The sequence below is a fragment of the Prunus dulcis genome, chromosome 2, assembly GCF_902201215.1.
Source record: "Prunus dulcis chromosome 2, ALMONDv2, whole genome shotgun sequence".
Lineage (NCBI taxonomy): Eukaryota > Viridiplantae > Streptophyta > Magnoliopsida > Rosales > Rosaceae > Prunus > Prunus dulcis.
Window position 1 is genome coordinate 3,470,360 of NC_047651.1, and position 24,996 is coordinate 3,495,355.

Genomic DNA, 24,996 nt, shown 5'->3' on the forward strand with positions numbered 1-24,996 from the left:
CCTTTATATTGCACTTGTATTGTCTACAATTGATTCGTATTGTATATTTATTGTGGCCATATTGCCCTACTATTGCCTTCGTTTCATTTTTAAGCTCTGCTTTGAATCAATACGTGGCATATTGGCTGAATATGGGAGAGAGAAGATCAATTCTGACTCTCCCTAAGTGGATAAAATAGATGCTCAATATGAATCCTTTCCTCCACAAGTTTGTGTACAGTGCCGTACGTTCTGTGTTGTAGGTGCCCCACTGGCTTATTAAAATTGATGATTGGCCATGACAAACATTTTGTTTGCTTACTTGTACAAAAGTACATATTTGTGTCAATAACTAAGTTCGGACTGTTAACAATCATTCAGAAGAATGGTAGAAATAAGCTCCACTGTGCCAATCCGCGAAGTTGAACAAAGAAATTGTGTTCGATACACAGATGACATGGGAAACTAACATTAGCATTCTCCAATAAGAAGACTTCTCTTCTTTCCCACCCCTCGTCGATTGAGAAAGAAAGAAGAGGGACAAAAAACACACTACCAAGTTAAGGTGACATTACAAACCTAAAAAATATCCTCATCAAACTTATAATGCTCCTTTTTTTATTCTTTAAAGCAAAACTTCATTCAAACTGAGATAACCACGTGCTCTCGATAAGCACTCCGGAATTATTTGCTCATTATCTGCATCGCCTTCTGTCTCAACTTGAGGCTTGGAAGGAGCTTTGGCACCAGGAGGCTGCTTCTTCTTCATCCCACTCACAATGTCATCGATTCTGAGAAGTAGGCAAGCAGCTTCTATGGCCGTTTTAAAGCTCTGGGCCTTCACGTTGCAGGCATCCCATATCTGACATCATAATTCCTAAAAATGAACAGCCTTACCAACAAACTAAAATTATTGGGAAATTTAGTACTAACCACGACAACAGCACTTCCCCTCACATGAGTGCTGTCGAAATATATTGGGAGAAGCTCTAAACTAGAACTACTACTGAAGCAAATCGACAATAGAAACCAGAAGATTGACACTTATGCCATATCAATAAAGGGACATATAATGGATACATTTGAGAACAATACTACATTAAAAGTCTTATTTCAGAGCTTTCAGCAAATATAAATCACCCAACAAATTTGAATATTGAGATAGCGAAGGAAATAAAAGAGAGCAACAATAGTAAGCCAAAAAGATATCCACCTATCTTTTTCTCTTTCACACCAGTTATCACACCAGTGCTACCATCAATGCCAAGCCATGATTTTTCACCATTTGCATGCTATGGAAAAAAAATTGTGGTTAGGATCTAAATGATGCATCATATTCTGACCAAAATAATAATGATGCAGCAGAACGTATATAGAAATGACAAATCATAACAAAACTGAACAAAGCCATACAAAACAGATTCAAACCTTTCCCTGCAGCGCCGTCATTGTTCTAATCACATTCACCCCGCAATTCGGAGCCAAAGTACGTGGTATACGCTCAAAAGCTATAGCAGCAGCTTCATACGGCCACTGTTTTACCATAAAAACAGGTGTAGCCATAAAACTCCAAAAAAATGCATGTAAAGTGAAACCACAACTAATTCTTAAGCTAAAGTATGTCAAGGAGCATGTGAATTGAAGTGACAGCCAGTTTATTCACATAATTTAGATTTGTACTTCCACAAGGACTTATTCTTGGACGAGTTTTACACAAGAAAGACCAAACTTTTGGATGAGGAAAGGAGCTTTAACCTTTTCTATACCTTCCACAGATGAACTCTTTTGCTTCAATGTAGCAGATACAGTTAACTGTGTAGCACCACCACCAGGACCAAGGTTCGGATTCTTGAGGATGTTTCTTGCTACAGACATGGCATCCTATGACCAGATATAAGGGAGTAAAGAAGACATTTCAGCATAATATATTTATTATACGTAATGGGGACAAAGAAGTAAAACCATTATACCTGCAAATTCCTTTCCACTTCATTGAACTGATCCTTACTAGGACCTCTCAAGAGTACAGTACATGCTTTAGGCTCTTTGCAATCAACAATGAATGCAAAAAACTCATCACCAATTGTCTTAACCTCAAATATCCCAGCGCCTGTACCAACATCAAACTGTTGCAATTGATCTGGTCTGTTAACAATTACAGCCCCACAAGCCTTGGCAATTCGGTTATTATCTGTTTTCCGCCACCTCCTCATTCCGAACCCCGCCATGTCCGTCCGGATCGGATTTAAAAAATGCAAATACAAAACAACACTTACACCTAACTAAACTAAACTAAACTACACAGTCGACAATGCACTGTCGTCTCATGTTTACAGGTCCATGACATAGCCACCGAATATATACGTTCAACTGTCACGAAAATGAACACCCTAATATATTGCCAAATGAGAGTCGAATATTTCGCTATAGTGGGAATAAAATAATGGGAAAAGCTACAATGTGGGTGGCCCCACAAAATTGCATTTCGCTGCAACGTGTGCCAAATTATGGATTTACAGGAATTTCTTAACCACAGAATGTCAACAATTAGTTCTAACAAAGGAAAGTGAATACAGCCCTTCTACCATGGAAGACAAGTACAGTTGAATTCCGTTACATAAATAACACCCTGCAACCTACTACAAAAGCACCCCACTTTATCGCGTGGTGAGCAAAATGTCAAAAATTGTGCCATGTTACGCAAAAACTGCTTAGGCAGTTTCAAGATTCACAATACGACAAAACAGCCTGCAACTTCTTTCACATCCATGTACAGAATCTGAGATGTCAATATGGGTATGAAGCTGGAAAGACCACCTGCAGAAGGAGGACATATGTGCCACTTCAGCATTCATATAAAGGGAAAATGAGATGTCATAAGACATGTTCAATTTGAAGAAGTAATTGTTTGAACCTTTCATAAAGAACATGAAACAAGTTTTGGATTACACACAGTCGGAGTTTAGAACATATGACATACGTAAATCAGATGCCAGTTGCAAAACATTGACATTAGCATCTATAGTGTTCAAATCCCCAATACCCTAAACTTTGAAGAACAAAAGTAGCAATTTTTAGTAATCACAGTTGGACAAGTTCCCAACATAATGTAAGTTCTCTTAAATGAACACTGACATCACAGGAGAATACGTACGACGTAACTACAATGAAGTAAATAACAATGCAATTCCAAAGGCAGTAGTTAACAATAAAGCAGCAATGAGGTCAGATTAGGACTTTTACCTCATACATAGGCCTCCCCCCTCAAAGCCTCGATTGCAAGCTTCAATCGGTAGTAGCCAAACTTCGATGGGTCAATGGTATGTAAAGGAATGCCGGCACTAAGGTACTCAATAAATTTGACTGTCATAATGCCACATGAAGTACTGTCCACCCGAGCAGTGGAGAAGTTAGAAGTGCACCTATTGATAACATCCGAGTATAGTGATTTAAAAGAACACAGCTTACCCATCAGTTTGTTGAGGAACATCGGAAATTCTGCAAATTGTGAATGGGTTAAAGTTTGACATGTCAGTCCCCTTTCTCTTCACCGCTTCAACCTCCGATTTCTCATAAAACCTCATTTCATGCAGCACCTTTGCAAGCGTATGGGTAATAGGCTCCATGAATCGGACAAGCATACTGTTGGAGGTAAAATCAGAATACGAGTCATAGACAGTGACAGTATGTCGCACAAAGTCGACTTCTACTGCCACCCAATGGGATTGTCGAACATTATACGGGAGATAGACCTTGCGCACTTTCGTCCATGCTTGCGCATACCCATGTTGCCATGACCCATTGACAAAGTGGTGTACATTTTTGAGGTAGTTAGGGGGAGGGTGAATGGTGCTTGCAGCAGATTGTTTCCTCGTGACTCGTTTCCCACTTGGCATTGCAAACGGCTGTAAAAATTGCTGCAACCAAGTGTGACATACACGTTACATAAACCCAAACCAAAGCACCAAAAGGAGAGACCAACATGACTCCTACCAATGCAAGAACTGCAGTGACACAAAATATGGATACAAAATTACCTGCAGACAAAACTCGGTGGTTGTCCACTCCCTTCCAAATAGTTGCGGATGAGAGAGTTGTCTTTTGCGTATTAGAAACATGGCCATGTCAAGGTGCTGCTATTTCAGAACACAACAACCGCGTGAATATCACAAATTTGACACACATAGTCAATGTCATCAAATAAGAGATTGATCGAAATAAAGCCGGGTTCAAATTGTTACCCTCGAGCTCATCCATGCAGTTTCATCTAACAGTTTGTAAAAAAAAATCTGCCCCAACTTCAAATGGTTCGAGCTCCAGCTCCGCACTACAAAAACAACACTTGCAAAGGTAAATTAAAATATAATACACAAGTGGAACACCTTGTATAATATGACAATGACACACACATGTATAGTATAGCTGTGTATAAATTGTTTGCATACATCAAAAAACAAGTAAAATGGTTTTGCCAAGATACAAATCCTAACCTGATGTCAGTTTTCCAAGCCCTGCAAAGTTGTATGATAGCCTTCACATCGTCCATGGCCACGGGTTTTGTTGGATCAAAACGGGGCTGAGGTGTCTGTGCATGCAAATCAGTAACCTTCCTCTTTTTCCTGGAGGGATCGGTGAATGGACTCAACAATGGTGTCGCAGCCCGCTTAAGTCTGCACCCTTTGCCTTCACCATCTGGTTTCCGAACCGTGGCAGTAGCCTCGTTGTCCCCTTCATCCCCTTCATCACCAACCACAGTTATGTTACATTTCATGGGAGGCCTGACCTTGCATCCCACCCCCTCAATTTCTGTCTTCTTCCAATCCTGTAACAAATGTAACATTGTTTTACAAATAACTCTATACCCATTCCCATCTTCCGGAGTAGGAAGGAGGGCATCTTCAACACTAGGAAGCTTCACATCTTCAGCGGTAGGAACCTTGTGAGGTTGTTGGTCCACTTGCCTCTCAGGAACTGAAGTTTCAATTTCAGTGTCTATGACTTCCATGGCTGGGAAGGGTTCCACTCTATCAACAGGGACTTCTGGTTCCCTTGGAGCCCCTTGTTGATCTGAGGCTGGAAAGTGTTCCACTCCATCACCACAGACTGGTGCTTCCATTTCACCCCGTTCTGTATGCATGCCTGGGAAGGGTTCTACTCCATCAGCTGGAACTTGAGTGTCCATTTTAGGTGCTGCTGTAGTCGGACTAGTAGGTTCATTTACGGGTGACAAATCATTCTGCCCTCCGTCATTCATCTGGGCAGTACAGACTTCCTCATGGGCTTCTCCACCATAATTTTTTTTTAACTCCTCCGTCTCCAACTTCAAATAATGTTCGACTTCAGCAATTTTTAGGGTCAAATCCCGAATAGCCTTTTTATTTCTGTCACACTCGTTCTCATGCTTCAAACAGTTCTTCTGTACAATAGCTTCCAAGTCACGAACTCTGTTCCTAAGCCCCCGATTTGAACTACGTAGCTTAGCCAACTCATCCTTAGTGCTGCGTAATTGATGCTTCAAACTGCGAACGTCATTAACAGACCTTTTGGCCTGCATACAGTTATAATGCAACAGTTACAAAGCTTACAAAAAACCACGAAACTATTTCCACTTCATTCCTATCGTATTCGCTATATTTTCACAACATTGGAAAAAGATCATGCTCACCTTAGAAGAGGAGGGAAGGGTGGCTGTTTCCTCAACATCCGCGTCTTTTTCTTCACTAGAAGTGCCGGTTTTTTCTTCGGCCTCATCCCCAAATAATTCAACCATTGGTTCTTCGTTGTCATCATCACCCCAACTCCAGTAAGGTTGTTGCTTCTCAATATCTGTTGGCCGGAGAAGTTGCACATCAACCTCCAATTGAAACACAAAAAAAAAAAAAAATCAGTTAACTTTGTACTTTTTCCTAATCATAACATCACTGATACAAACAGATCTAACCTCAAAGTTTTCAAAAACCTGACTCATAACCTCCCGAAAACGGGCCACCGTGTTGCTCCTCCAATGTAATATTCGAGGGATGTGCCTATTGTCTTCATGGACCGTGAAATGCAATGCTTCCAAAGCTGGGAACACTTCAAAGGCCCAAATCTGTTCACAACATTGAAACATCAATATATGTAAATGTATTTGCATCAAATAGTTAATTGCTGGATATGTGTTCACCTGAAGAGCGAAGCCAAACCCCCTTATGATGTACTCTCTTGGTCTACCACTTCGCATTCTTGTCTGCGTTCTCTTTCCACGTTGTTTGGGCATTTTTCTTTTTTGGGGCACTTTGACTCGTTGGTATTCAGCAAAACGGCCCTCAACAGTGAAGCATTTGTCATTGCATATGACACTGCGCCCCATGGATACTTGTCAAACTCCTCTAGGTCTTCAGCCAACTTCAAATAGCGCATGTCAATAAGCACATGCTTTTCAGTACCCAATAGAACAAAATTGGCAAAATAGACCATTCCAAGCTTTAACGCATCCTCATCATCTGTGCACTCGATGAAGGCGTGTGTAGGTCCAAAAGGGTGGCAGGTTTATTGGTGCTGAAGTATTTTCGCTTCAACGAGCAATTTTCATTTGTCGCCTTCGGAATGAAAGGGAGCTTTCCGAACCTTAGCCCCGTGATGAGGCAAAATTGTTGGGCTGTGAATTGTATCAACTTGTTACCCACAATGAATTTTATCCCGTTCACCTGTGTAACTGTCTTAGGATCAGCCTTCCTCATCAACAGGCCGTGGACAATTTGTGAATTCCACTTCAGGTCCTCTATCAGTAATAGATGACCAAAACAACTTCCCTCGAACCTCTGTAACTGCTGCGTATTGAACTTCGCCTTTATTGTTGTAATGGCGGTCCTTGTGTGTGAAAGGGCATATGGCTTTCCTTCGTACTTCTCATCCTCAGGAATCATAAGCTTTGCTTTACAAGCCATTCACAAGTTCCCTGCACAACAACATCATACATATGGATCATTGGTTACCCATATTTCATACGTACATTACTCAAACTAATACTTTCAACCCATTTTGATATATGTATATACATTTGATAAAACCATAAATGTTTTTAAGCCTCTTTTCTACTCTCCAACTCTCTCCACACTCTCCTCTTATCTACATTCCCTTCTGCCAAATGTACATCCCATTCCATCAAAAAACCAAATACCACCCAAGTCTGAAAACAATTTCATCAACCACGGATCCACTTCATACAGGGTTTGGGCGAAATGGCTACAAGAATTACTCCAAATGCATCAATGCCTACTAAAATCTACTCATATGCAATACAGTACCACACATGGAACATCAGTATTCACAGTTATGGACTCTGTGTGCAAACTAGACACGTCAAAATGTTACTGCAACTGCAACTGCTAAACCTAGATGGATGAACATGCAATTTCTAAACAGATACTGAAGCCCCATAAAATACCATTTTTAGACATATATCACAAGCTGCAAGCAAGGAATAACAACACAATTTAGCACGTTTTATACCACAGGGAACAGAAAATTTCCACGGCAACTAACTTTAGTATTTCAAAATCACATAATTAAACATTAACACTGGAAGGGTGCAAAATATGCTACTACGTGCTGAAACACCAATGATACCAACAAATTTACTTGTGCATTATTACTCAACACCTAATTCAGGGCCTACTGAGGTAATGGTGTGTTATAATGGAATAGCCCTTGGCACCAGAATAATTTCCCACACTAAATATGACTCATAAAATGGAAGTGAAAACAAGCATTGCCATAGAACCAATCCTATATGACAAATAGCAATTTGAGGCACTGCATCGTCCATAGAGCAAAATCAATACACCAATACAAGTTTCATCCCAGCATGATCTACTTCACAGTTAAATTACATTATTATTGCAATATCTCTAATTACTAAACTTCACAAATTCAGTCACAGGTTAGTGAAATTATCCTTCTCAAATGATAACCATACAAAAACACAAACTAGTCAATAACAAATACAAAACCCACCTTAGAATAACTCCTTCTCTGCACAGAACCGAATTCGAAATCCCAGCCACACCTACAGCAAATCGCGACTTTTGTCCTAACCGAGTCTCGGATTGAGAAGGAGGAGGACGTTCGTGAACAAAGTCCTAACCGAAACCAAAATTTAGGGTTTTTTTAGGCCCTCAAGGAGCAGAGAAGAAGAGAACGACGTCGATTCAAGACTCGAACTTAGAGGGAACTCAGACATCGTTTAAGGGAGACATCATTTCACGATTAAACCCTCTCTTTCACCGTCAAGAGCCCCCTCACCAAACCCTAAAATTCACTGCAAAGAGAGAACGACAGAGTGCTGCTTAGGTTTTCGTGACAGAGGGAGAAATAGAGTGGTGGTGGTCGATGGACACAGAAACCGCCGAGAGAGGAAGAGAACCGTGACTGAAAGCTGAGAAAGGGAGACAAGCCTGCGTTAGGTCGCCAATCAAAGGCCAATAACGGGTTGATACATGTGCTTTTATATGGAGGGCAGTTTGGTCATTTCACGTTCACAAGTGATTATTTGAGAACACAATTTGTAAGCTGATTATTTCAGAATACCACTTGTGAAAAGTGATTATCTCAGCTTATTTCCCTAAAAATTAACCCCAATGAAGGAAGTGACTAGGTCCAAAAGGCCAGAACAAGGCCAAAAAAGCCTTTTGTTCGCGCCTAAAGAGACTCTCAGGATGAAAAGGTCGACCATGCCCATTTTACTTATGCGATCATACTTGAAGGGACAAAGTGTGGATCACATCGCCTCCAGCGCCCAGTGCACTTTTTGCCAAGAAGCCCAAGCGCTGCTCGCCTAAAAGGACCAATCAGTCTCTGAATACTCCACTGTCGCTTTATTCCCACAAAAAGAGAGACACATGTCAATTCGCAAGTGAACAACCACCCAAAAGGTGCCACGTCACTAACGAACCTTCCATCCAACATTGAAATAACACAAGAAGAGAAGCCCTCTTCTCAAGTATAAAAGAGACATACTTTTCCATCTAAAAAGGTAATCTAAATTTTCTCCATTCTAAGTACAATACTTTTCTTACCTCCCTTGAGGGAAACGCAGACTTAGGCATCAAAAGTTGTTGATGACTCTTCCACTACCACTTTTGAGTGACCATTCCTTCTTTTCTTGTAGGAATTGGTGGCTGGAATCCTACCCTTACTTGGCCACTCCAAGTAAGATCAAACACACACTTTCAAACACCCAAGTAAGCTCAAAAACGCTCTCAAGGGATCACACATCAACAAATACTAAAACACGTTTTTGTTTTGGGTAATCTCTAAACTTTACTTCTTCTTTTTTTATAAGTTAACCCATTCTAAAAATGTATTGTAAGTGCGCACCCAATAAAATTTCAAAACTATCCTTACTAGAAATAAATCTAATTAAGTTAGAAAATTTTGTAAGTGAACCCAACTCACCCATGCCCACACTGAGCCACTGACGGATCCGAAATTTTTTTAGTGAAGATGCAATTTTAAAAGGCTAAAAACTCTTTGTGGATTGAACATCTAAGGCTTTTTACCTATATTGACTTTAGTTCACTTCATTTATTCATATCATACATGAAAAATTATTTTATGTAAAAATATTGACTAAGTATGAAAAATAGTTTTTCGAAATAATCATTTTCTCAAAATTTTGGCAGCTTTTATTCCTTACACATCAAATAAAAAAACTTGATTTTATGGGATTTTATTATAAAGTATATATTGACTTGATGAACCATCATTTTTAGCCTAAATCGTATTTTACACTAAAATCGATTTTTTATATTTTAATTTGGTGGGAATTTAATTTTTTTAGTTTTTTTATTTGAATCTAAATGGGAAGTACTTCCTTATTTACATTGTAAACTTAATAAATCCGCTTCTGCACTGAGCCCTACAACTGAGACTTCTTGTCCACCAAATTCAAGTACCCTCCACTGCTAACCACCAATCCAAAACTCTGAGATTATTGCAAGTTATATGTAGGATTTTTGGAGGGAGAGAGATGAGTGATGAGTGTGATGAGTCTATGCAAGAGCATGAACAAGTTCACTTATAAAGCCATGTGTGTTTTCATATGTTTTTTTTAAAATAATTTGTTAATTTGTTTTTATCTTTGAAGGAAAAAGAGAACTCAGCAAGCACAAATGTCCAAACTTAGACAGATATTTCCAGAAGACAAATAAAACTGATAAGAAACCAACTTATTCGCTCTGTTCGTTTTGAAACGACGGTAAAACCATGAGTTTGTTCGGTGCTTCTTCTCCTCCATGGGTTCTAAGGACCTCTCTTCTCACAACACCCTCTTCTTCTTCATCTTCTTCTTCAAAATTCTCAAAATACCAATCATGCCCTTCTCCTCGCCTTTTATGCCGCGCCCAAGCCAACGTAGGCAGTGACTTCAAATTCGTTCTTCACGATGCTCTCGATTCCTCTGGAACCCCCACCTCCCTCGCCAGGGTAATTCTTCTGTTTTTTTAATTGAAAATAGAATACACTTAATTTTCCTTATAAATATAAATTGGGTATGTATTTATTTATTTATTTATTTTTAGGGATGAAATGAATGCATTGGCCATTTGGATCAGCTTGATGCAGTCCCTTTTATCATTCTTACTTTATTCCTAAAGAGAGGAATTTCACATACTCCAAAAGTTGCTTTAGGTTTTTTCTGTAGATGAAAATGAAGGAAAATAATGAAGCCATGTAAAAATAATATGTTGTTGCTGATGTGAGAAGCCTACTTCTTTTATAGTTTTTCCTTATAAATTACATTTATTTAAACATTTTATAATGACAACTGTTAATTTTATAATGTTGTTCATTAACTGGTTTAGCTCTTATCAATTACATGATGCTGATTTTTTTTTTTTTTTGGGGGGAGAAATTTTGGACTTTGTTACAATACAATGTCTTGATTATGCAATCGGGTTGACTTATTTTGGATTTGGATTAACATGTAATTGATAAACAACCAGGAGGCTAGGGAGGGGTTCTGCTCACAAATTCGCCATCTATCTGGTATAGAGAGGCAAACCAGCATTAGCATCAATAGATGTGTTGATCTGGGGAAAACAGCTCTTTACATTGCAGCAGAGGATGACTCCCTTGTGTCACATTCGTCAGTTCCGCTTCCAGTGGATGCTTTTATCAGTAGATTTGGTGATCTTTCCATGGACTATTGTTCTCACTACAACTCTTCATTCAGATCCTCTCCTGAGAGATTGTTGGAGAGTTTGGAAAATTATTTGTACGTAAACAAGGTATGTTTTGCTGAAAGTTGGATTAGAGTTCTTTTTGAGTTGATTCAAAGCTGAACCAAAAAGCTACCAAGTCATTTTACTTTCAACTAAATTTAAGCTTTTAGGGAGCCTTGGTGTTGCAAAACTGCCAAACTTTAGTGTTGAAGTAATTTGGCATGGAGAAACTAAGATAAAGTTCACTTTGGGAACAATTGTTTTGTCACAGAAAAGTTCGACGCGGCATTTAAAAAAAATTTAAATCAGAACCTATGTACCTCATTGGCATTTCCCCTTGCTTTTGCAAAATTCTTTGGTTTTGGTGACCTTTTTTCTTTTCTTTCAGGCTTTCCGAAGAACCAATGCAAGGCATCACTCCGAACCACGAGCTCTTTATCTCCACTCGGTGTGGAAGTCTGCCTTACATCTTTGTTATTTCAAGCTTGTTTCTGAGAAAACACTACAATATCAGCATTGTTTTAGGAGTTTGATGTTGAAATTGCAAACAGGTTTTGACACATCGTTCAGGATCACCAGCAATGCTTTCACTAATATACTCAGAAATTTTGAAAATGCTTCGCCTATGGGGATTTTTGGATTTTGATGTGGAGATATTCTTTCCTCACGATCGTCATAGTCTTCCCAGAGGTTATCATAAACAGAAAAGCAAGGAATCTGATAATGCACACATATTGACATCACAAGGCCTTTTGGTGGAGGTACTTATCTTATCATGCCAACATCTTTTTTTTTTTTTTTTTTTTTTCCTTTTCTTAATTTGTATTATTGTATGTCACTGTGTTGGGCATGCTCAAACTCCTGTTCTCTAAAGAGTGTCATATTGGATGTGGTATTGCCTGTTGTTAATTGAATAATCTTGTAATTTAGGTATTTATTTGCTTCTTATTTCTAGAGTGAGCAACTTTTCCCTTGAGGCTTCCTCCTAGTGTATCTGTGGTCATGGAAATGTATTCTATGGTACATTCAAGATCAAATTGTTTCCATGTGCTTTAGAATATTTACAGGTCGTGCTACTTTGACTGTAACACATATATTTACTTAGAGTGTAATGAGCCTGCCTATAAGTTGGTGCCATATGAAAAGCACCCCTCTTTCTCATCATGATATACAATTCAACAAGAAGTACAAAAATTGTGCTCACCAACCTTGATCCAGCTGCTGAAAATTGTTGAAAAGTCTCTGTTAGGATTTAGATATCAACCGTTATATTTCAACTGAACAGTTGTAAGTATGGGTTTTGTTTTCACAAAAAGTAGGAGATAAATTTATATATATGCTTCTGTGTATGACTGAGCCTTTAATCCTAGCTTAATGTGGTCTCATAGTTTACTGTATGTGCAGATTTTAAGAAATTTGAAGGATGCATTCTGGCCATTTCAGCATGATCAACCAGGGAATTTATTCTTGAGGGCAGCACGTGCTGCTAACTTCATTGATAGATCAAACATTAATGAAGACAGGTATTTCAGTCTGAAATGAATGTAATATCCACTTAAACTAATCTAAGATGTTAAAATAGTTGACTTCCATAGAGCATTTCCTTGTACGTATTATATAAGTCCATATACATGAGATACTTTGTCTTTTCTAGTGGTTTTCAGCTGGCATCTGCTAAGGCTGCTCAACATAGACTAGATCGTGGTGTTTGGACTAGTGTACATTTTGGGGATATGAGGCGTGCCTTATCTGGTACGTATTCATTGCAGCTCATTTAATCCCAGTGTCAAGAAGGCAATGTCATATTGAATAGATTACTTTTCTTGATGCTGTTGAACTGGTGGTAGCATAAGTTGAGATTGCAACAGGAATATCTTAGGGTTTGCACTATCTAAACTGTGCTTCAATAAGTTCAGGGTCTGTTCCAATCTAGCATTTTAACTATTATCCTTAGTATCTGGCCAAAAACCCTAACAATATTCTCATAAGATGATAGACACTTGATAACAGTACGCCCAGTCCACATCTATGCCCCAGAGACAATATGCAATTTGAGCTTCACCGGTAGTACTGTATTTAGGATTTTGAGAGAACCTTGAGTCCAAATTTACAGAATGGAGAGAAAATCGTTTGGAATAAATTTACATAGTAACAAGAAAGAGGTCTCTAGTTTCTTTTGAGATTTTGTCGTATGTGTAAATGAAGCGTAGTTATTCAAAACAGAGATAAAAGCAAAAATTTAGTAAGTATTTTGGCAAATATTAAACCCTAAACCCTGAGTATTCCCAAGTGTCATGATTAATTTTGGTTTCTTAAGCTAGATATAGTTTTTTGAATTAATGTTTTTTCTCTTGTACTTCTGGTGGATTACTTGTCCACTTTACCGTACAGTTATTCTTATGAAATAAAATTTCATCTGTTTGTTCAAAAAATGTATTCCCAAGTGCTGGCCCTTCACCCCTCTTTGATTCCATAAGTTGAGTACCCGCTTGATGGGGATACTTTCTGGCAAATGTTATCCCATGCAAACACCAGGCCAAAATAGAATTATCTCACTTCTTTTTTTGTGCCTAAATATGACCTCGTGCCTCAAGATCTGAGCCCTAACAGAAACGAAATCCTTGTACTTTCTCCTTCATTCAATCAAAACTGAAATTTACATTGGAATGCCCCCATATTAACTGAACATTGTTCCTATTGTTACAGCATGTGAACGTCTTATTCTCCTGGAAGCTGATCCAAAGGAATTAAGAGACTACAGCATTCTTCTGTACCATTGTGGATTTTATGAACAATCACTTGAATATTTAAAGCTGTATCAGGACACAAAGGTAAGTTTCCTATGTATGTGTGATAACATGCGACTTCGATAAGCAAATTAATAAAATATCTTTTTTTGGATATGGCAGAGTCGCCCACTACGGAGGCAACCATCCGATTCATTAGCCATTCTTGAGGATGATGCTGTGGAGAAATTGATGATACGCCTTAACCTAATTTTGATGGAGGATGGTTGGAGCAGGCCGTCATATGTTAGAAATTTTCTTGGTAATAACTCTGAACCATGGTAGTGCTTCATGTACATTATTGCCGATAGCAGCACAAATCCCAATCAGGAGGAGGTTCATGTAAAGTGGGAATAGAGGCACTTAATTGAACTTCATCCCAGAAAAGTTTTGTCAGGTGACATGTCTTATCTTGTGTAAATTGATGTATATAACATGTTATTTTTATTCTCAGTAACAAAATGTTACTTTAGTTGTGATGAGTAATAGTAGATTATGTGGAATCTTAAAAACAGAAGACTGATCTCTTGTCAAATATGTTGTGAACTTGTGAGATCTTTGTTTACAGAGGACTGTCCATTTAGACATAATCCTGTTCACATAACTAATGGTTCTGATTCAGTCTAGCAATATCACCTACTGTTATATTTTCAACAAGGAGAAAAACATAGCTATAGAGATAGCGTGGGTGCATGAACCCGTGATAGCTGAGTTTTTCTTTGAGCATGTATGACTCTGGGTTGGCACGAAACGAAATTAGTGATGGTAACATGATTTCCACGGGGGATCCATGGCACCAAATTTTTTAAATTGAAGTACAATGAATGTGTAAGATTAAACAAAATTGTATTCTTAGAATTTCAGACACTCGATGGAACTTGAACATTTATTCAATCGTGGGTTTGAGATTTCAAGTGACTTCCTAAAATGAAAAAACGTAGGTTCTGCAATGTCCTGCATATTATGTGATTACAATTGCAGGACAACTGTCAACAGTTTGGAAATGAGAAATAAAAAAGAGAAAAACCTTCATTACTTTTTGAAATTTCTACTCTCAAACAAAGCAAGCAAAACAGACCTATCCTCAACTGCATATTGACCAAAACATGATGTAATCCTATCCCTCACTGAATGAAATTGAGCTTATATAACCTTCACAGGCTTTGGGAGTTCTTGATCTGAATCTTTAACAGTTTTAGTTTCCAACTTCTTCGAAATTAATACTTCCCCCACCAGAAAAATAAAAAAAGAGAACAGAAAAATGGTTGGATCTGTCCGCTTTAATTGAGGCTCTGTGCGACAAGCTTGCTTCTGGTGAGTTGATGGACTTGTCCCGAGGAAGAAAACTTGATAATTCACTCATGGAGAAGCTGAAGATGAGTTGCTGACCCTTCATGCTCTGCTCGACGATGCGGAGCAGCAGATTGTGAACCCTGCAGTTGGAATGTGGCTTGACGAGCTCAAACATGCAATCTTCGATGCAGATGACCTACTGGACGAGATAGATACTAGAGCTCTGCAACATCAAACCAAGAAAACCTAGGTGTGGAAATTCATTTCTACTTCTGTCAATCCTTTGTATCAAGGCATGAACATGAATGGTAGGATCGAAGAGTTACTCAAAAGACTAGAACACCTTGCAAAATAGAAGGATATCCTTGGCCTTAGAGAAGGTGTTGGGTTTGCAATGTTTCACACAGAACTCTCACAACACCCTGCGTTAAGCACGAATGTTGTACTTATGGTAGGGTTGGAGATAAAGAAAAGTTAGAAACACTCTTTGTTATCTGATGATCTAATTAGGAGCAACAATATATCTGTAACTAATCACCATAGTTGGGATGGGCTGGTTGGTAAGACAACGCTTGCTCAACTCCTTTACGATGATGACGAAGTGAAAGAGTATTTTGATATTGAAGCTTGGGCTTGTGTTTCTGAAGATTTTGATGCTATTAGGGTAATCAAAACCCTTCTTGAGTCAGTCACTTCAAAATCTTGTGGTATTTCAGATATGAACTTGCTTCAAGTTGAGCTCAGGTAACAAGTGCGGGGAAAGAAATTTTTATTCGTGTTGGATGATCTCTGGAATGACAACTATGATGATTGGGATCTTCTACGGGCTCCTTTCACTTATGGAGAAAGGGGAAGTAAGGTAATTGCGACAACAAGGAACACAAGTGTTGCATCTATCATGCACACTGTTCCTATTCACTACTTAGAACATTTGTCGGATGAAGATTGCCGGTTATTACTTGAAAGACATGCATTTAGAAATGAAAACCCCAATGCACATCTAGACTTGGAAGAAATTGGTAAGAAAATTTCACAAAAGTGCAACGGTTTGCCTTTAGCTGCAAAACCACTTGGGGGTCTCTTTTGAGTTGCAACCTAGATTATAAGGAATGGAGTGGCATCTTGAATAGCAATCTTTGGGAGTTAGTGCATGATAAAAGTATTCTTCCGTGTGGACTCTCTACAATCTACAAATAAGAAAACTGATTAATTTGCGCCATCTTGATATTAGTGGAACTAACTTAAAAGACATGCCTGTGAAAATTGGTAGACTAAAAAGGTTGAGAACATTGACTACTTTTGTTGTGGGCAAATCTACTGGGTCAAGCATCAGAGAATTGACGGAGTTGACAAATCTTCAAGGAAAACTTTGTATTTTGAATCTGCAAAATGTATTCGATGCAATGGTTGCCTTTCGGGCCAACTTGAAAGAAAGGAAAGATCTTAAGGAGTTAGAGTTGGAATGGGGTGATAAGGATGCCCATGATTCCACAAAAGAGAGAGATGTACTTGACATGCTACAACCTCCATAAACTTGGAGAAACTGACCTTGAAATTCTATGGTGGAATCACCTTCCCAAAATGGTTTGGAGACTCTGCCTTGCCTTCTCTAACATACAGTTTATATGTCTCAGTGGTTGTAGTTATCCTTCGTCCTTGCCACCACTTGGACAACTGCCCGTTCTGCAAGAGCTAACTATAAAAAGTATGAAATCTGTCACGACTGTTGGTGTTGAGTTCTATAGTTGCTGTTTATACAGGAAATAAACGGCCTATGACCACCGAACACGTGGACAGGATCGATATTTATCACAGAAACCCTTCGGCATGTTGCCTACCGAAGCCGTCCATTTTGGCCCTTTTACTACCGGACACGTGTCATGCCCACAATCCGCCTCTACAGTCCCACATCGGAAATATGAGCATAGTGCACGCCTCCTAAGGCCTATATAAGAAGACCCATATCCTCAAAAGAAAAAAACCAACGGTACGCTACCGCTTGAATCTGTCATCTAATATTACTAAAACCGTACTTACTAAAGCATCGAAGAGCCTTCGGCCGGTACCACACCGGTACCCCAAGGTCTTACCGAACGTGTCCTTCTTGCAGGTACTTACCACTAAGTTGGACGAAACACGTGCCGAACCACTTTTTCGCATCAACAGTTGCAATGGATCTTCTGTATTTCGACCATTTCAATCATTGAAGAAGCTTAAGTTTGATGAGATGCTAGAGTGGGAGGAATGGCTACCAAGTCCAGGTGGAGGTAACAGTCTAGACTTTGCTCGTCTTGAGAAGTTGATTTTAAGAAAGTGTTCAAAGTTGAGAGGAAACTTGCATAATCACCTTCGTTCCATGAAGAAACTTTCATGTCCAGTTGTGAGGTTTTGCACGAAGGGGTGACCCCTACTATTTGTTCCTTGAAGAAACTTTCATGCTCAAGTTGGACTTAATGATTTTCATACATAGACAAGTTCGACCTAACTCGTTTATTAAGTGGGCCGACTCTAGATGGGTTGGGTCAGCTCAACAGAGTCTGTTTGACACTTTTAAGTTTAATTTAGAACTGTGTATTTGGACATGATTCACATAACTAATTTTTCTAATTCAGTCTAACAATTGCACCTGATAAGAACATCATTTTCATGGGCATGACACTAGGGGTGGGCACGGTCCGATTCGATTTCCACCTCAAATCAAAATTGAAATTGGGATTATTTAACCGGTTTAGTTCGGTCTAGTTTTAGCAAAAAAAAAATTATGAAACCAGCTAGTTCAGTTTGAACCAATTCCGTTTTGGTTTCTGATTTTTTCGGTTTTGGACTGGATTATTATTATTTTTATACAAATTACAACTAAAATTTAATTTTTTGGGCTTGAAAATTTACAAATGATCCAATTTCATGCAAAAGAGAGATATTTGGCCTAGAAAAGAGAGATGTTTTGAAATTGGGCTTGGCGAAATATTAATTATGAGATTAAAAATGTAGCATTGGATTTGCAATCTCAGACACTGCCTCCAAGGTACCTCCAGATTTGCAACGCCGCCACTATCTCCGCCTCTCTCTCTCTCCATCCCCTTCACTTCATCCTTTTTATGTTTTTGGCATATAAATTAGGTCCCTTTTTCGCCTTCAATTGTTCTTCTCCTTATTTTGTACAATCTATGAGTAGTTTGTTGAAATTAATTTTACGAAGCTACAACCATTTAGGTTTGATTGAACTTAATAAGATCATTTACCTTTTTGTTTTTGTTTTTTTTTTGTTTTTTGTTTTATAAAGATCAATCCATCAATCAATTCTAATTTCGTCTTAATTTTTTCATTTAATTAGGACTTGGGAGTATTTTGTGAGATGCGATATGACAAAGGAAAGCACTTGAGATGACATTACTAGTAAATAGATATGAGAAGAAATGGGCTTTTCATAGTTTGATGTGGAATAGAAGTGGAAGATTACGCGTGAAGGGTAAGCTTTGTTGCAGCTTACGATCCTAAAGGACCCTGGAATTACGATCCTAGTTTATTAGCATTTTGGATGGTGGCTGTAAACCAATATTAGCATAAAATATAATTAAATTGTTGCAGAGGCAACAAATTTGGTGCTAGATGACAAGAAGAGGGTTGGCCCAAGGTTTCTGGATTCCCTGTTTCATACCCTAGCCAAGATTTAATCTTGCCTAAACTATAACCTAAAGAGGATAAGCCTGCTAAATTTTGCTCCAAGTTTCGGAGTTTAATTCGATTCTAATTAGCGAGGCTTTTGTAAAATTTGTCATACGTACCTACATGGTTCTATATTGTATTTACATAATTAGTCATTTTTTGACCATGTAATTCAACTATAATAACTTATTTGTTAGTTTACATTCAGGTGAGGTCTTGGGCACAAACAGACAAGACGACCGCCTAAGGTTCTTAAATTGAGAGGATCCCCAATTTATATAATAATCTATATATACATATCTATATTATTTTTAAAAATTATAATATATGAATATTAGGTTAGGTCCAAACCAATTATTATAAATATATAATATATAAAAACTTACCTAGTCAATCAATTCAAAATTAAAAAGAGGAAACTCAATAAAGGCTTACTCATTGTAGAAACAAAATACTTGCCCAATAACTCAATTCAAAATTAAAAGAGGAAACTCAATAAAGACCCCATTGTTTTTTAAACTTACAGCTTAAATCAATTAACCTAGTTAAATTAATTAGGATATTTGATTATTTAAAGTTAATTGATACTTTTGATTTGAAAATGCAAGACGAGTGATGATTTGATGTGTTCTTAAATTTGTTATGTAAATTATATATTGATTGTTTCTTTTACGTTACAATTGTGAATTTTAGTTCATATAATATATTTTTTAACTTACTGAAGAAAAAAAAAAAATCACATAAATATACATATAGAGTAGAAGGCCCCATTTAGGATGTTCATCTAGAGCCTCCAAAACGTAGGACCGCCTCTGCTTACATTGATGCATGGAGCAATAATGTTAGCTTAGAAGTCCTTGGAGGGAGCTCTGCCTGTCCGGCAGGAGTATGATTCTCCTTTCATGGAAGCTGTAACTCCTGGATGATGTATTTTTTTTTCTCATACTTCTGTGGTTAGAACTTAGAACATGGGTGGTTTGGTTTTTCATCTTCTTTCAATACCATTGCCATCTTCAAGTGGGTGCAGATATCTTTCTCTACAATCACAGCAGTTGAAAAGTGAATCGGTGATTGGTTGCTGCGTTAAGATTTCGATGTAGGATATTTTTCTGCTTTGAACACTGCATATTAGCTATAACTTAGCTCTCTTTCTCTTTCTTTGTTCATCATCCTGATCTCTAACAGATGACTGCCTCGACTGGGCTGCTGTTTGGGAGTTAGGAAGTTTGGGGAATTGGGCTTCTGTCTGGGGAGTTTAGGAAAATTATTGGGGTTTGGAGTTGGGCTACCCAAATAGTTGGAAGGAGAGTTGGGCCTTAAGGATTGGCTAATTGGGAAAAAAAAAAAAAATGTATATACCTATCTAATATGGTTCGGTTTTAATCGGTTTTTCGTGACATAAACAGAATCAGAGTCGGACCAAACCGGCCCGCTTTGGTTTTGAATCCAGATTGACTTTTTTGGTCAATACAGTATTTTTCAGCTTGTTTTGTTTTGGCTCACTAATTTCGCCGTTCAAATGTCCACCCCTAGAATTTTAGGTGAAATTGGGATTCATGAACTCTGATTTGGTTGGAACCAAAATGTAAGAACCCAACCTACATATTTCTCAAATTTTGAACATATTTATTAAGAAAATGTTGAATACGCGATTCAAGTGATTTTTCGAAATCTAAATTTGGACAAAACAAAATTCAAAATCTGAAATTTTTTCCTCTTTTACTTTTCTTTTCACTAAACAAATAAAACTTCATAATTGAAGATAGTCACTGGGTAGATAAGAAGAAGCACACAACAAAACAAATTCATTGCGCAATAATTACCATATTTTACTAAATATTAAAACAAACAATCACTCTCATAATGCACCAAGCCACTAAAAAAGAATTATTTTAATTTTAAAAAAAGTAAAAAAAAAAAAAAAAAAAACATTATCAAGCTAGCCAAGGGTCAAGGAAGGCAATCACATATCTGCCTAGGCCCTAGGCTTTAGGCTGTACCTACAACCCTATAGCCCTTCACAAAGCAAAGCATCCTGTAGACTTTAAGGCTCTACACTTGACCTATTAATAGACTAGGTTGGTCCACACCCCTATAGGCCTAGACTCTACCTAACACACTCAGGCCTTCTCTGCTATCAAAAATAATAATTAAATAGCGAGGCTGCGCATAATGCGCACTATATCAGACGCAGGCAGCCCCCACCAAAATGCGCTGTGGCCATCTTAAAAGCTAAACAGAGCATTTGCAGAAAAATGGATTGGAAAGTCATTAGTTAGACTTCTAGTACCTTCCTACTGTAGCACCAGAGAAGAACTACTTTTTATTTATTATTTTTCTGAAAATTTTGAGAAGTTTTTTATTTTTTTTATTTTTTTAAAGATCCAAGTTCAGACTGTCATTATTAAGGGGTCTGATAAGATCAATGGGATAACTAACCATACTAAATCATTTGATTACTATCAATTTCGTACGCGCTTCTGTACTTATAAGAAGCTTTTTTTAAAAAAATTTAAATTTATTTTATAATTAAAAAAGAGAATGAGTAGTTGTGTTTCATAAAATAAACTATATTATCTGATTTTTTTTTAATTTTAATTTATTTAATATAAAAAAGTATGAATTTACTATATTATCCTCATTTAATTAATAATTTCAATTCTTATATATATATATATATATAGATTTGGAGAAAGTCATATTTTGTGGCAATCAACAATACAATTTGTTATAACTTATACTTATGATGGAATGAGGAAATCATGAATTGACGAAGTTGGGAATTAAGGAAAACAAATGAGTTTGGATCATAAGAGAAGGTCGGAAACTAAAATCTAAAATACCCATGTATTAGTAAGCACAAACGAAAATAAGGAATTATAATCCTTCAAATACCCGATTTTAATAAGTAAACATGTCATAACACTAAATCACTAAAAACAACAACAAAAAAGAAGTGAGGGAGGTAAGAATAAAGCTTACTGTTGTAGTGCCTTTTTCATTTCCCCCTCTAGTTCTAGGAAAATAGCATATAATTGATTCCGGGTTAAAACTGGCTTTGTTTTGTTTACCAAAAATTTCCTCTGTTTTTTTTTTTTCAAGAACTTTTTAAGTGGGAGTTCATAGCCTGTTTGCAGAAGCAGAAATCTTCAAAATTCACTCGGTACATATGACAAGACACCTTCTCTCTCTCTCTCTCTCTCTCTCTCTCTCTCTCCACAAAACTCAGAATACACAAAGAACAAGCAGAGCAATAATTGGCCCAAAACAACAACATATTTCAAGCTAGTCAATCAAACCCTATGAAACCATGTTGGGTCTCAGAGATATCCTCCTCATTGCTCCAACTCCTTCTTCCATGCACCAACAGAACCAACCCATTTCCTCTGACCTTCCCCTGCCTTCATCCACCACCCTTGGTGTTGGCCTTGGCATTTTCCCTCTTCTCACTGCCACCCCATGTGCTCCACATGCACCTACAACGGCTGAGGTTAATTCTGACAATTCACATTTTTGGGGCCTCAGGAGATGCCAAGAATTGAACCTTTCTAAGCAAGACATGCTGAATTTTGGCAACCATGGTGCTCAAAATGAACAGGTTGTGGAATGTGAAGGTCATAATAATAATAATGAAAATGAAGGTGGTGGTGGTGGTGGTGAGAGGTCTAAGATGAAGGCTTGCAAGGACTGTGGAAACAAGGCAAAGAAGGGTTGTGAGTACGGGAGGTGCAGGACTTGTTGCAGAGGACGCGGCTATGACTGCTCTACTCACGTGAAGAGCACCTGGGTCCCCGCGGCGAGGCGGCGAGAGCGGCAGATGGGGGTGACGGTTGCTGTTCCTGGTGTTGGTGGTGGTGGTGGTGGTGGTGAAGGTTTTGAAATAACTTTTTTATCATGAATTTCTTCATGGATTCATATCTACACTTCCTGTGCAGTGTTTTAGGAAGATAATACAATAAATCTTCTTTTAATTTATGAAATTAGTTTATTTATTTTTTTTATATTAGGAAGGAAAGTTTGATTAGAGGGACAATTTCAGAACGTATGCAAAAGTCATCAATATCCTTGACTGCAGGTTCTTCTGGGTCTTCTTCTGTTGCCAAAAGACCAAGAGTTGTGGTGCCATCACAGAATGCAAGTACAGCCTCTAGTCACCAAGCTGCCCTCTTTTTTATTTTTCTTAATTCTATGTTAGAATTGGTTTTGGTTTTGCCGTTACAGTATAGTTGGAGTCACTCAGCAAAGTAATATAGGTTTTAATCATGTTTAATGCAAGAATGATCTTTTATATCATGTAACCAGAGAATGATTGATCTTTCATTGTTGTCAAAGCTTCAAATTTTTGTGTTTCAAACTTGTAAGAATTATAATCTTTGATGAGAATGAGTTAGGTTTCTTGAGTGGTATTCTTACTTGAGTAATTTTTTTTTTTCGAAACGGTTGCTATGTGTAATTGACAGACCTAGTTAACTTGGTTTATTTTAAATTCACAGATGCTAATATCAAACAGTCGTTACCAGATAAAGTTCGTGCACCAGCAGTTTTCAGGTGCCACAGAGTCACTGCCATCAGTAATGGTGCAGCTGAGTTAGCCTATCAAGCGACAGTGAAAATTAGCGGGCATGTATTCCAGGGGCTGCTTTATGATCATGGGGTTGATAAGAACAATGCATTCCCATGTATTTCACCATCACACTTGGAAACTGATACAAACCAAAGGAATGGAGACTCTGCTTCTACTCCACCTCTTCCTCCAGCAACTGCCTGTCTGACTTCCACCAGCTGAGGATTGCTGACAGGTATAGCCAATGTCTCCCAGAGGATTAAATTTTCTTTCTGAGTTTGTGGATAACTGATACTCTGTATATATTTATCAACTTCTTTAAGAGTAGTAGAGTGGACACACTGATTAACATTCCCTCGATATAACAGATTGTTGCGTATATCATCAATGTCAAACCCATTAGAACTGAGAGAAAAAGATTTGGAAATGTCTTCTCTTTGATGATGAAATTCCACATTGTTGTGCAACCCCAGCCCATTAGCAGGTTTACACCCTGTTGCGTGTTGCAAAATGGAAGTGTTATCTTTCTTCCTGAAAACTTGTGGACTATGTCTAGCGGGTCTGCAACTGCATTAGTTAGTAAAGTATCATCACTCATTCTTTAGTCCATCAAGTGCCGTAAGTGAATATAAAATTTACGGTTGTGTCTGATCAAGAAATTGAAGCAGGGAAGAAAATTCATAATCTTCTAGAACTACTCTGAAATCAAACAAAGTATTAGACTGTTTATTAATAAGAAAAGAAAAGGCATGGAATTTGCATTTCTGTTTTCAACTTTAATATTGTTAAATCAAATGTACAATTTTTCCTTTTGTGCATTTTTCATATAATTCTCCACAAGGTTTTCCTAATGAACACAAATATCATCTATGAATTAAGCATGTGAATATATCCTAAATATGATCACTCAGGTAAAATTATGATGTGGGTGGTTTCTTGTTAACATATATATGGCACTGCCTCTGCTCGATAAACTTATGCACCTTTCTTGCTTATTTGTTGGCATTATTTTGTTTGGATAATTGGTTTTACAAACATTGCAGAAACCATTTGTGCTACTCTTTGATGCTTGAAGCACCACCAGCTACATCCTTCGTTCTGCTACGATTTAGTATAAATATAGAAGGCACATATGGTTCAGATTTGCTCAAACACCCGGCAGTCCATTTCTTGGCTGTTAGAACTTTGATAGTGTTGATAGCTTTTATGTAATTACCTAAAAAGAAAGTAGTTTTTAATGTAAATCGCCCACCATTTTGATTTGGCTATCAAACTTGCTAATGTATTTTTAATGTAAATCGCCCACCATTTTGATTTGGCTATCAAACTTGCTAATGTAAGTGTTGGAACAGGATAGGTGTTACCATGTTAGAATGTTGCATTATGCAGCAATCAATATATGGATCTTTTTGTGGCACTTTCAATATGCCCCCTTTTGTAGGCATGTAAATTAATGGTAAGTAGAAATCCAACCCTTGCATCTGTCCCCACATTGAGATGGGTC

General features: G+C 37.8%; 5 protein-coding genes across 8 annotated transcripts; 2 read left to right on the plus strand and 3 right to left on the minus strand.

Moving 5' to 3' along the window:
• Positions 1-604: 604 nt before the first annotated feature.
• Positions 605-2,207, minus strand: LOC117617469 (T-complex protein 1 subunit gamma-like). Its single transcript, XM_034346847.1, has 4 exons — positions 1,950-2,207; positions 1,735-1,860; positions 1,408-1,512; positions 605-841 (listed from the first exon to the last, which is right to left on the minus strand). The coding sequence occupies exons 1-4, from the start codon at positions 2,205-2,207 to the stop codon at positions 605-607; spliced, it is 726 nt and encodes a 241-aa protein (XP_034202738.1).
• A 1,833-nt stretch (positions 2,208-4,040) lies between these two features.
• LOC117619996 lies at positions 4,041-4,994 on the minus strand. The gene is made up of 3 exons (XM_034350079.1): positions 4,470-4,994; positions 4,221-4,306; positions 4,041-4,112 (listed from the first exon to the last, which is right to left on the minus strand). The coding sequence occupies exons 1-2, from the start codon at positions 4,982-4,984 to the stop codon at positions 4,243-4,245; spliced, it is 579 nt and encodes a 192-aa protein (XP_034205970.1). The 5' UTR covers positions 4,985-4,994; the 3' UTR covers positions 4,041-4,112; positions 4,221-4,242.
• A 136-nt stretch (positions 4,995-5,130) lies between these two features.
• LOC117617470 lies at positions 5,131-6,331 on the minus strand. The gene is made up of 5 exons (XM_034346848.1): positions 6,146-6,331; positions 5,921-6,070; positions 5,645-5,833; positions 5,201-5,527; positions 5,131-5,142 (listed from the first exon to the last, which is right to left on the minus strand). The coding sequence occupies exons 1-5, from the start codon at positions 6,329-6,331 to the stop codon at positions 5,131-5,133; spliced, it is 864 nt and encodes a 287-aa protein (XP_034202739.1).
• Positions 6,332-10,045: 3,714 nt separating this feature from the next.
• LOC117618777 lies at positions 10,046-14,536 on the plus strand. The gene is made up of 8 exons (XM_034348504.1): positions 10,046-10,446; positions 10,965-11,249; positions 11,572-11,631; positions 11,735-11,944; positions 12,588-12,706; positions 12,838-12,935; positions 13,890-14,014; positions 14,093-14,536. Exons 1-8 carry the CDS (start codon positions 10,228-10,230, stop codon positions 14,252-14,254), a joined length of 1,278 nt encoding a protein of 425 aa, XP_034204395.1. The 5' UTR covers positions 10,046-10,227; the 3' UTR covers positions 14,255-14,536.
• Positions 14,537-22,004: 7,468 nt separating this feature from the next.
• On the plus strand, positions 22,005-24,776 carry LOC117619769 (protein LATERAL ROOT PRIMORDIUM 1-like). 4 transcript variants are annotated; one of them, XM_034349796.1, is made up of 4 exons: positions 22,005-22,800; positions 23,004-23,066; positions 23,422-23,727; positions 24,536-24,776. In XM_034349796.1, exons 1-3 carry the CDS (start codon positions 22,239-22,241, stop codon positions 23,712-23,714), a joined length of 918 nt encoding a protein of 305 aa, XP_034205687.1. In that variant the 5' UTR covers positions 22,005-22,238; the 3' UTR covers positions 23,715-23,727; positions 24,536-24,776. The 4 variants fall into 4 exon arrangements, with proteins under 4 accessions (XP_034205687.1, XP_034205688.1, XP_034205689.1 ...); XM_034349797.1 differs by having other exon boundaries at positions 22,005-22,788; XM_034349798.1 differs by lacking the exon at positions 23,004-23,066.
• The last annotated feature ends 220 nt before the right edge of the window (positions 24,777-24,996 follow it).

Coding starts and splice junctions, on each gene's coding strand:
- LOC117619996 (XM_034350079.1), bottom strand. CDS start 4,984: ATGGAAGTCATAGACACTGAAATTGAAACTTCAGTTCCTGAGAGGCAA. Junction 4,307..4,469: donor GCTTGGAAAACTGACATCAG/GTTAGGATTTGT, acceptor TTGTTTTTGTAG/TGCGGAGCTGGAGCTCGAAC.
- LOC117617469 (XM_034346847.1), bottom strand. CDS start 2,207: ATGGCGGGGTTCGGAATGAGGAGGTGGCGGAAAACAGATAATAACCGA. Junction 1,861..1,949: donor AAGTGGAAAGGAATTTGCAG/GTATAATGGTTT, acceptor ATCTGGTCATAG/GATGCCATGTCTGTAGCAAG. Junction 1,513..1,734: donor CTGTGGAAGGTATAGAAAAG/GTTAAAGCTCCT, acceptor ATGGTAAAACAG/TGGCCGTATGAAGCTGCTGC.
- LOC117617470 (XM_034346848.1), bottom strand. CDS start 6,331: ATGGGGCGCAGTGTCATATGCAATGACAAATGCTTCACTGTTGAGGGC. Junction 5,834..5,920: donor AGGTTTTTGAAAACTTTGAG/GTTAGATCTGTT, acceptor TTTCAATTGGAG/GTTGATGTGCAACTTCTCCG. Junction 5,528..5,644: donor CCCTTCCCTCCTCTTCTAAG/GTGAGCATGATC, acceptor AACTGTATGCAG/GCCAAAAGGTCTGTTAATGA.
- LOC117619769 (XM_034349796.1), top strand. CDS start 22,239: ATGTTGGGTCTCAGAGATATCCTCCTCATTGCTCCAACTCCTTCTTCC. Junction 22,801..23,003: donor TGGTGGTGGTGGTGGTGAAG/GTTTTGAAATAA, acceptor CCTTGACTGCAG/GTTCTTCTGGGTCTTCTTCT. Junction 23,067..23,421: donor GGTGCCATCACAGAATGCAA/GTACAGCCTCTA, acceptor TTAAATTCACAG/ATGCTAATATCAAACAGTCG.
- LOC117618777 (XM_034348504.1), top strand. CDS start 10,228: ATGAGTTTGTTCGGTGCTTCTTCTCCTCCATGGGTTCTAAGGACCTCT. Junction 12,936..13,889: donor TATGAGGCGTGCCTTATCTG/GTACGTATTCAT, acceptor CTATTGTTACAG/CATGTGAACGTCTTATTCTC. Junction 14,015..14,092: donor AGCTGTATCAGGACACAAAG/GTAAGTTTCCTA, acceptor TGGATATGGCAG/AGTCGCCCACTACGGAGGCA.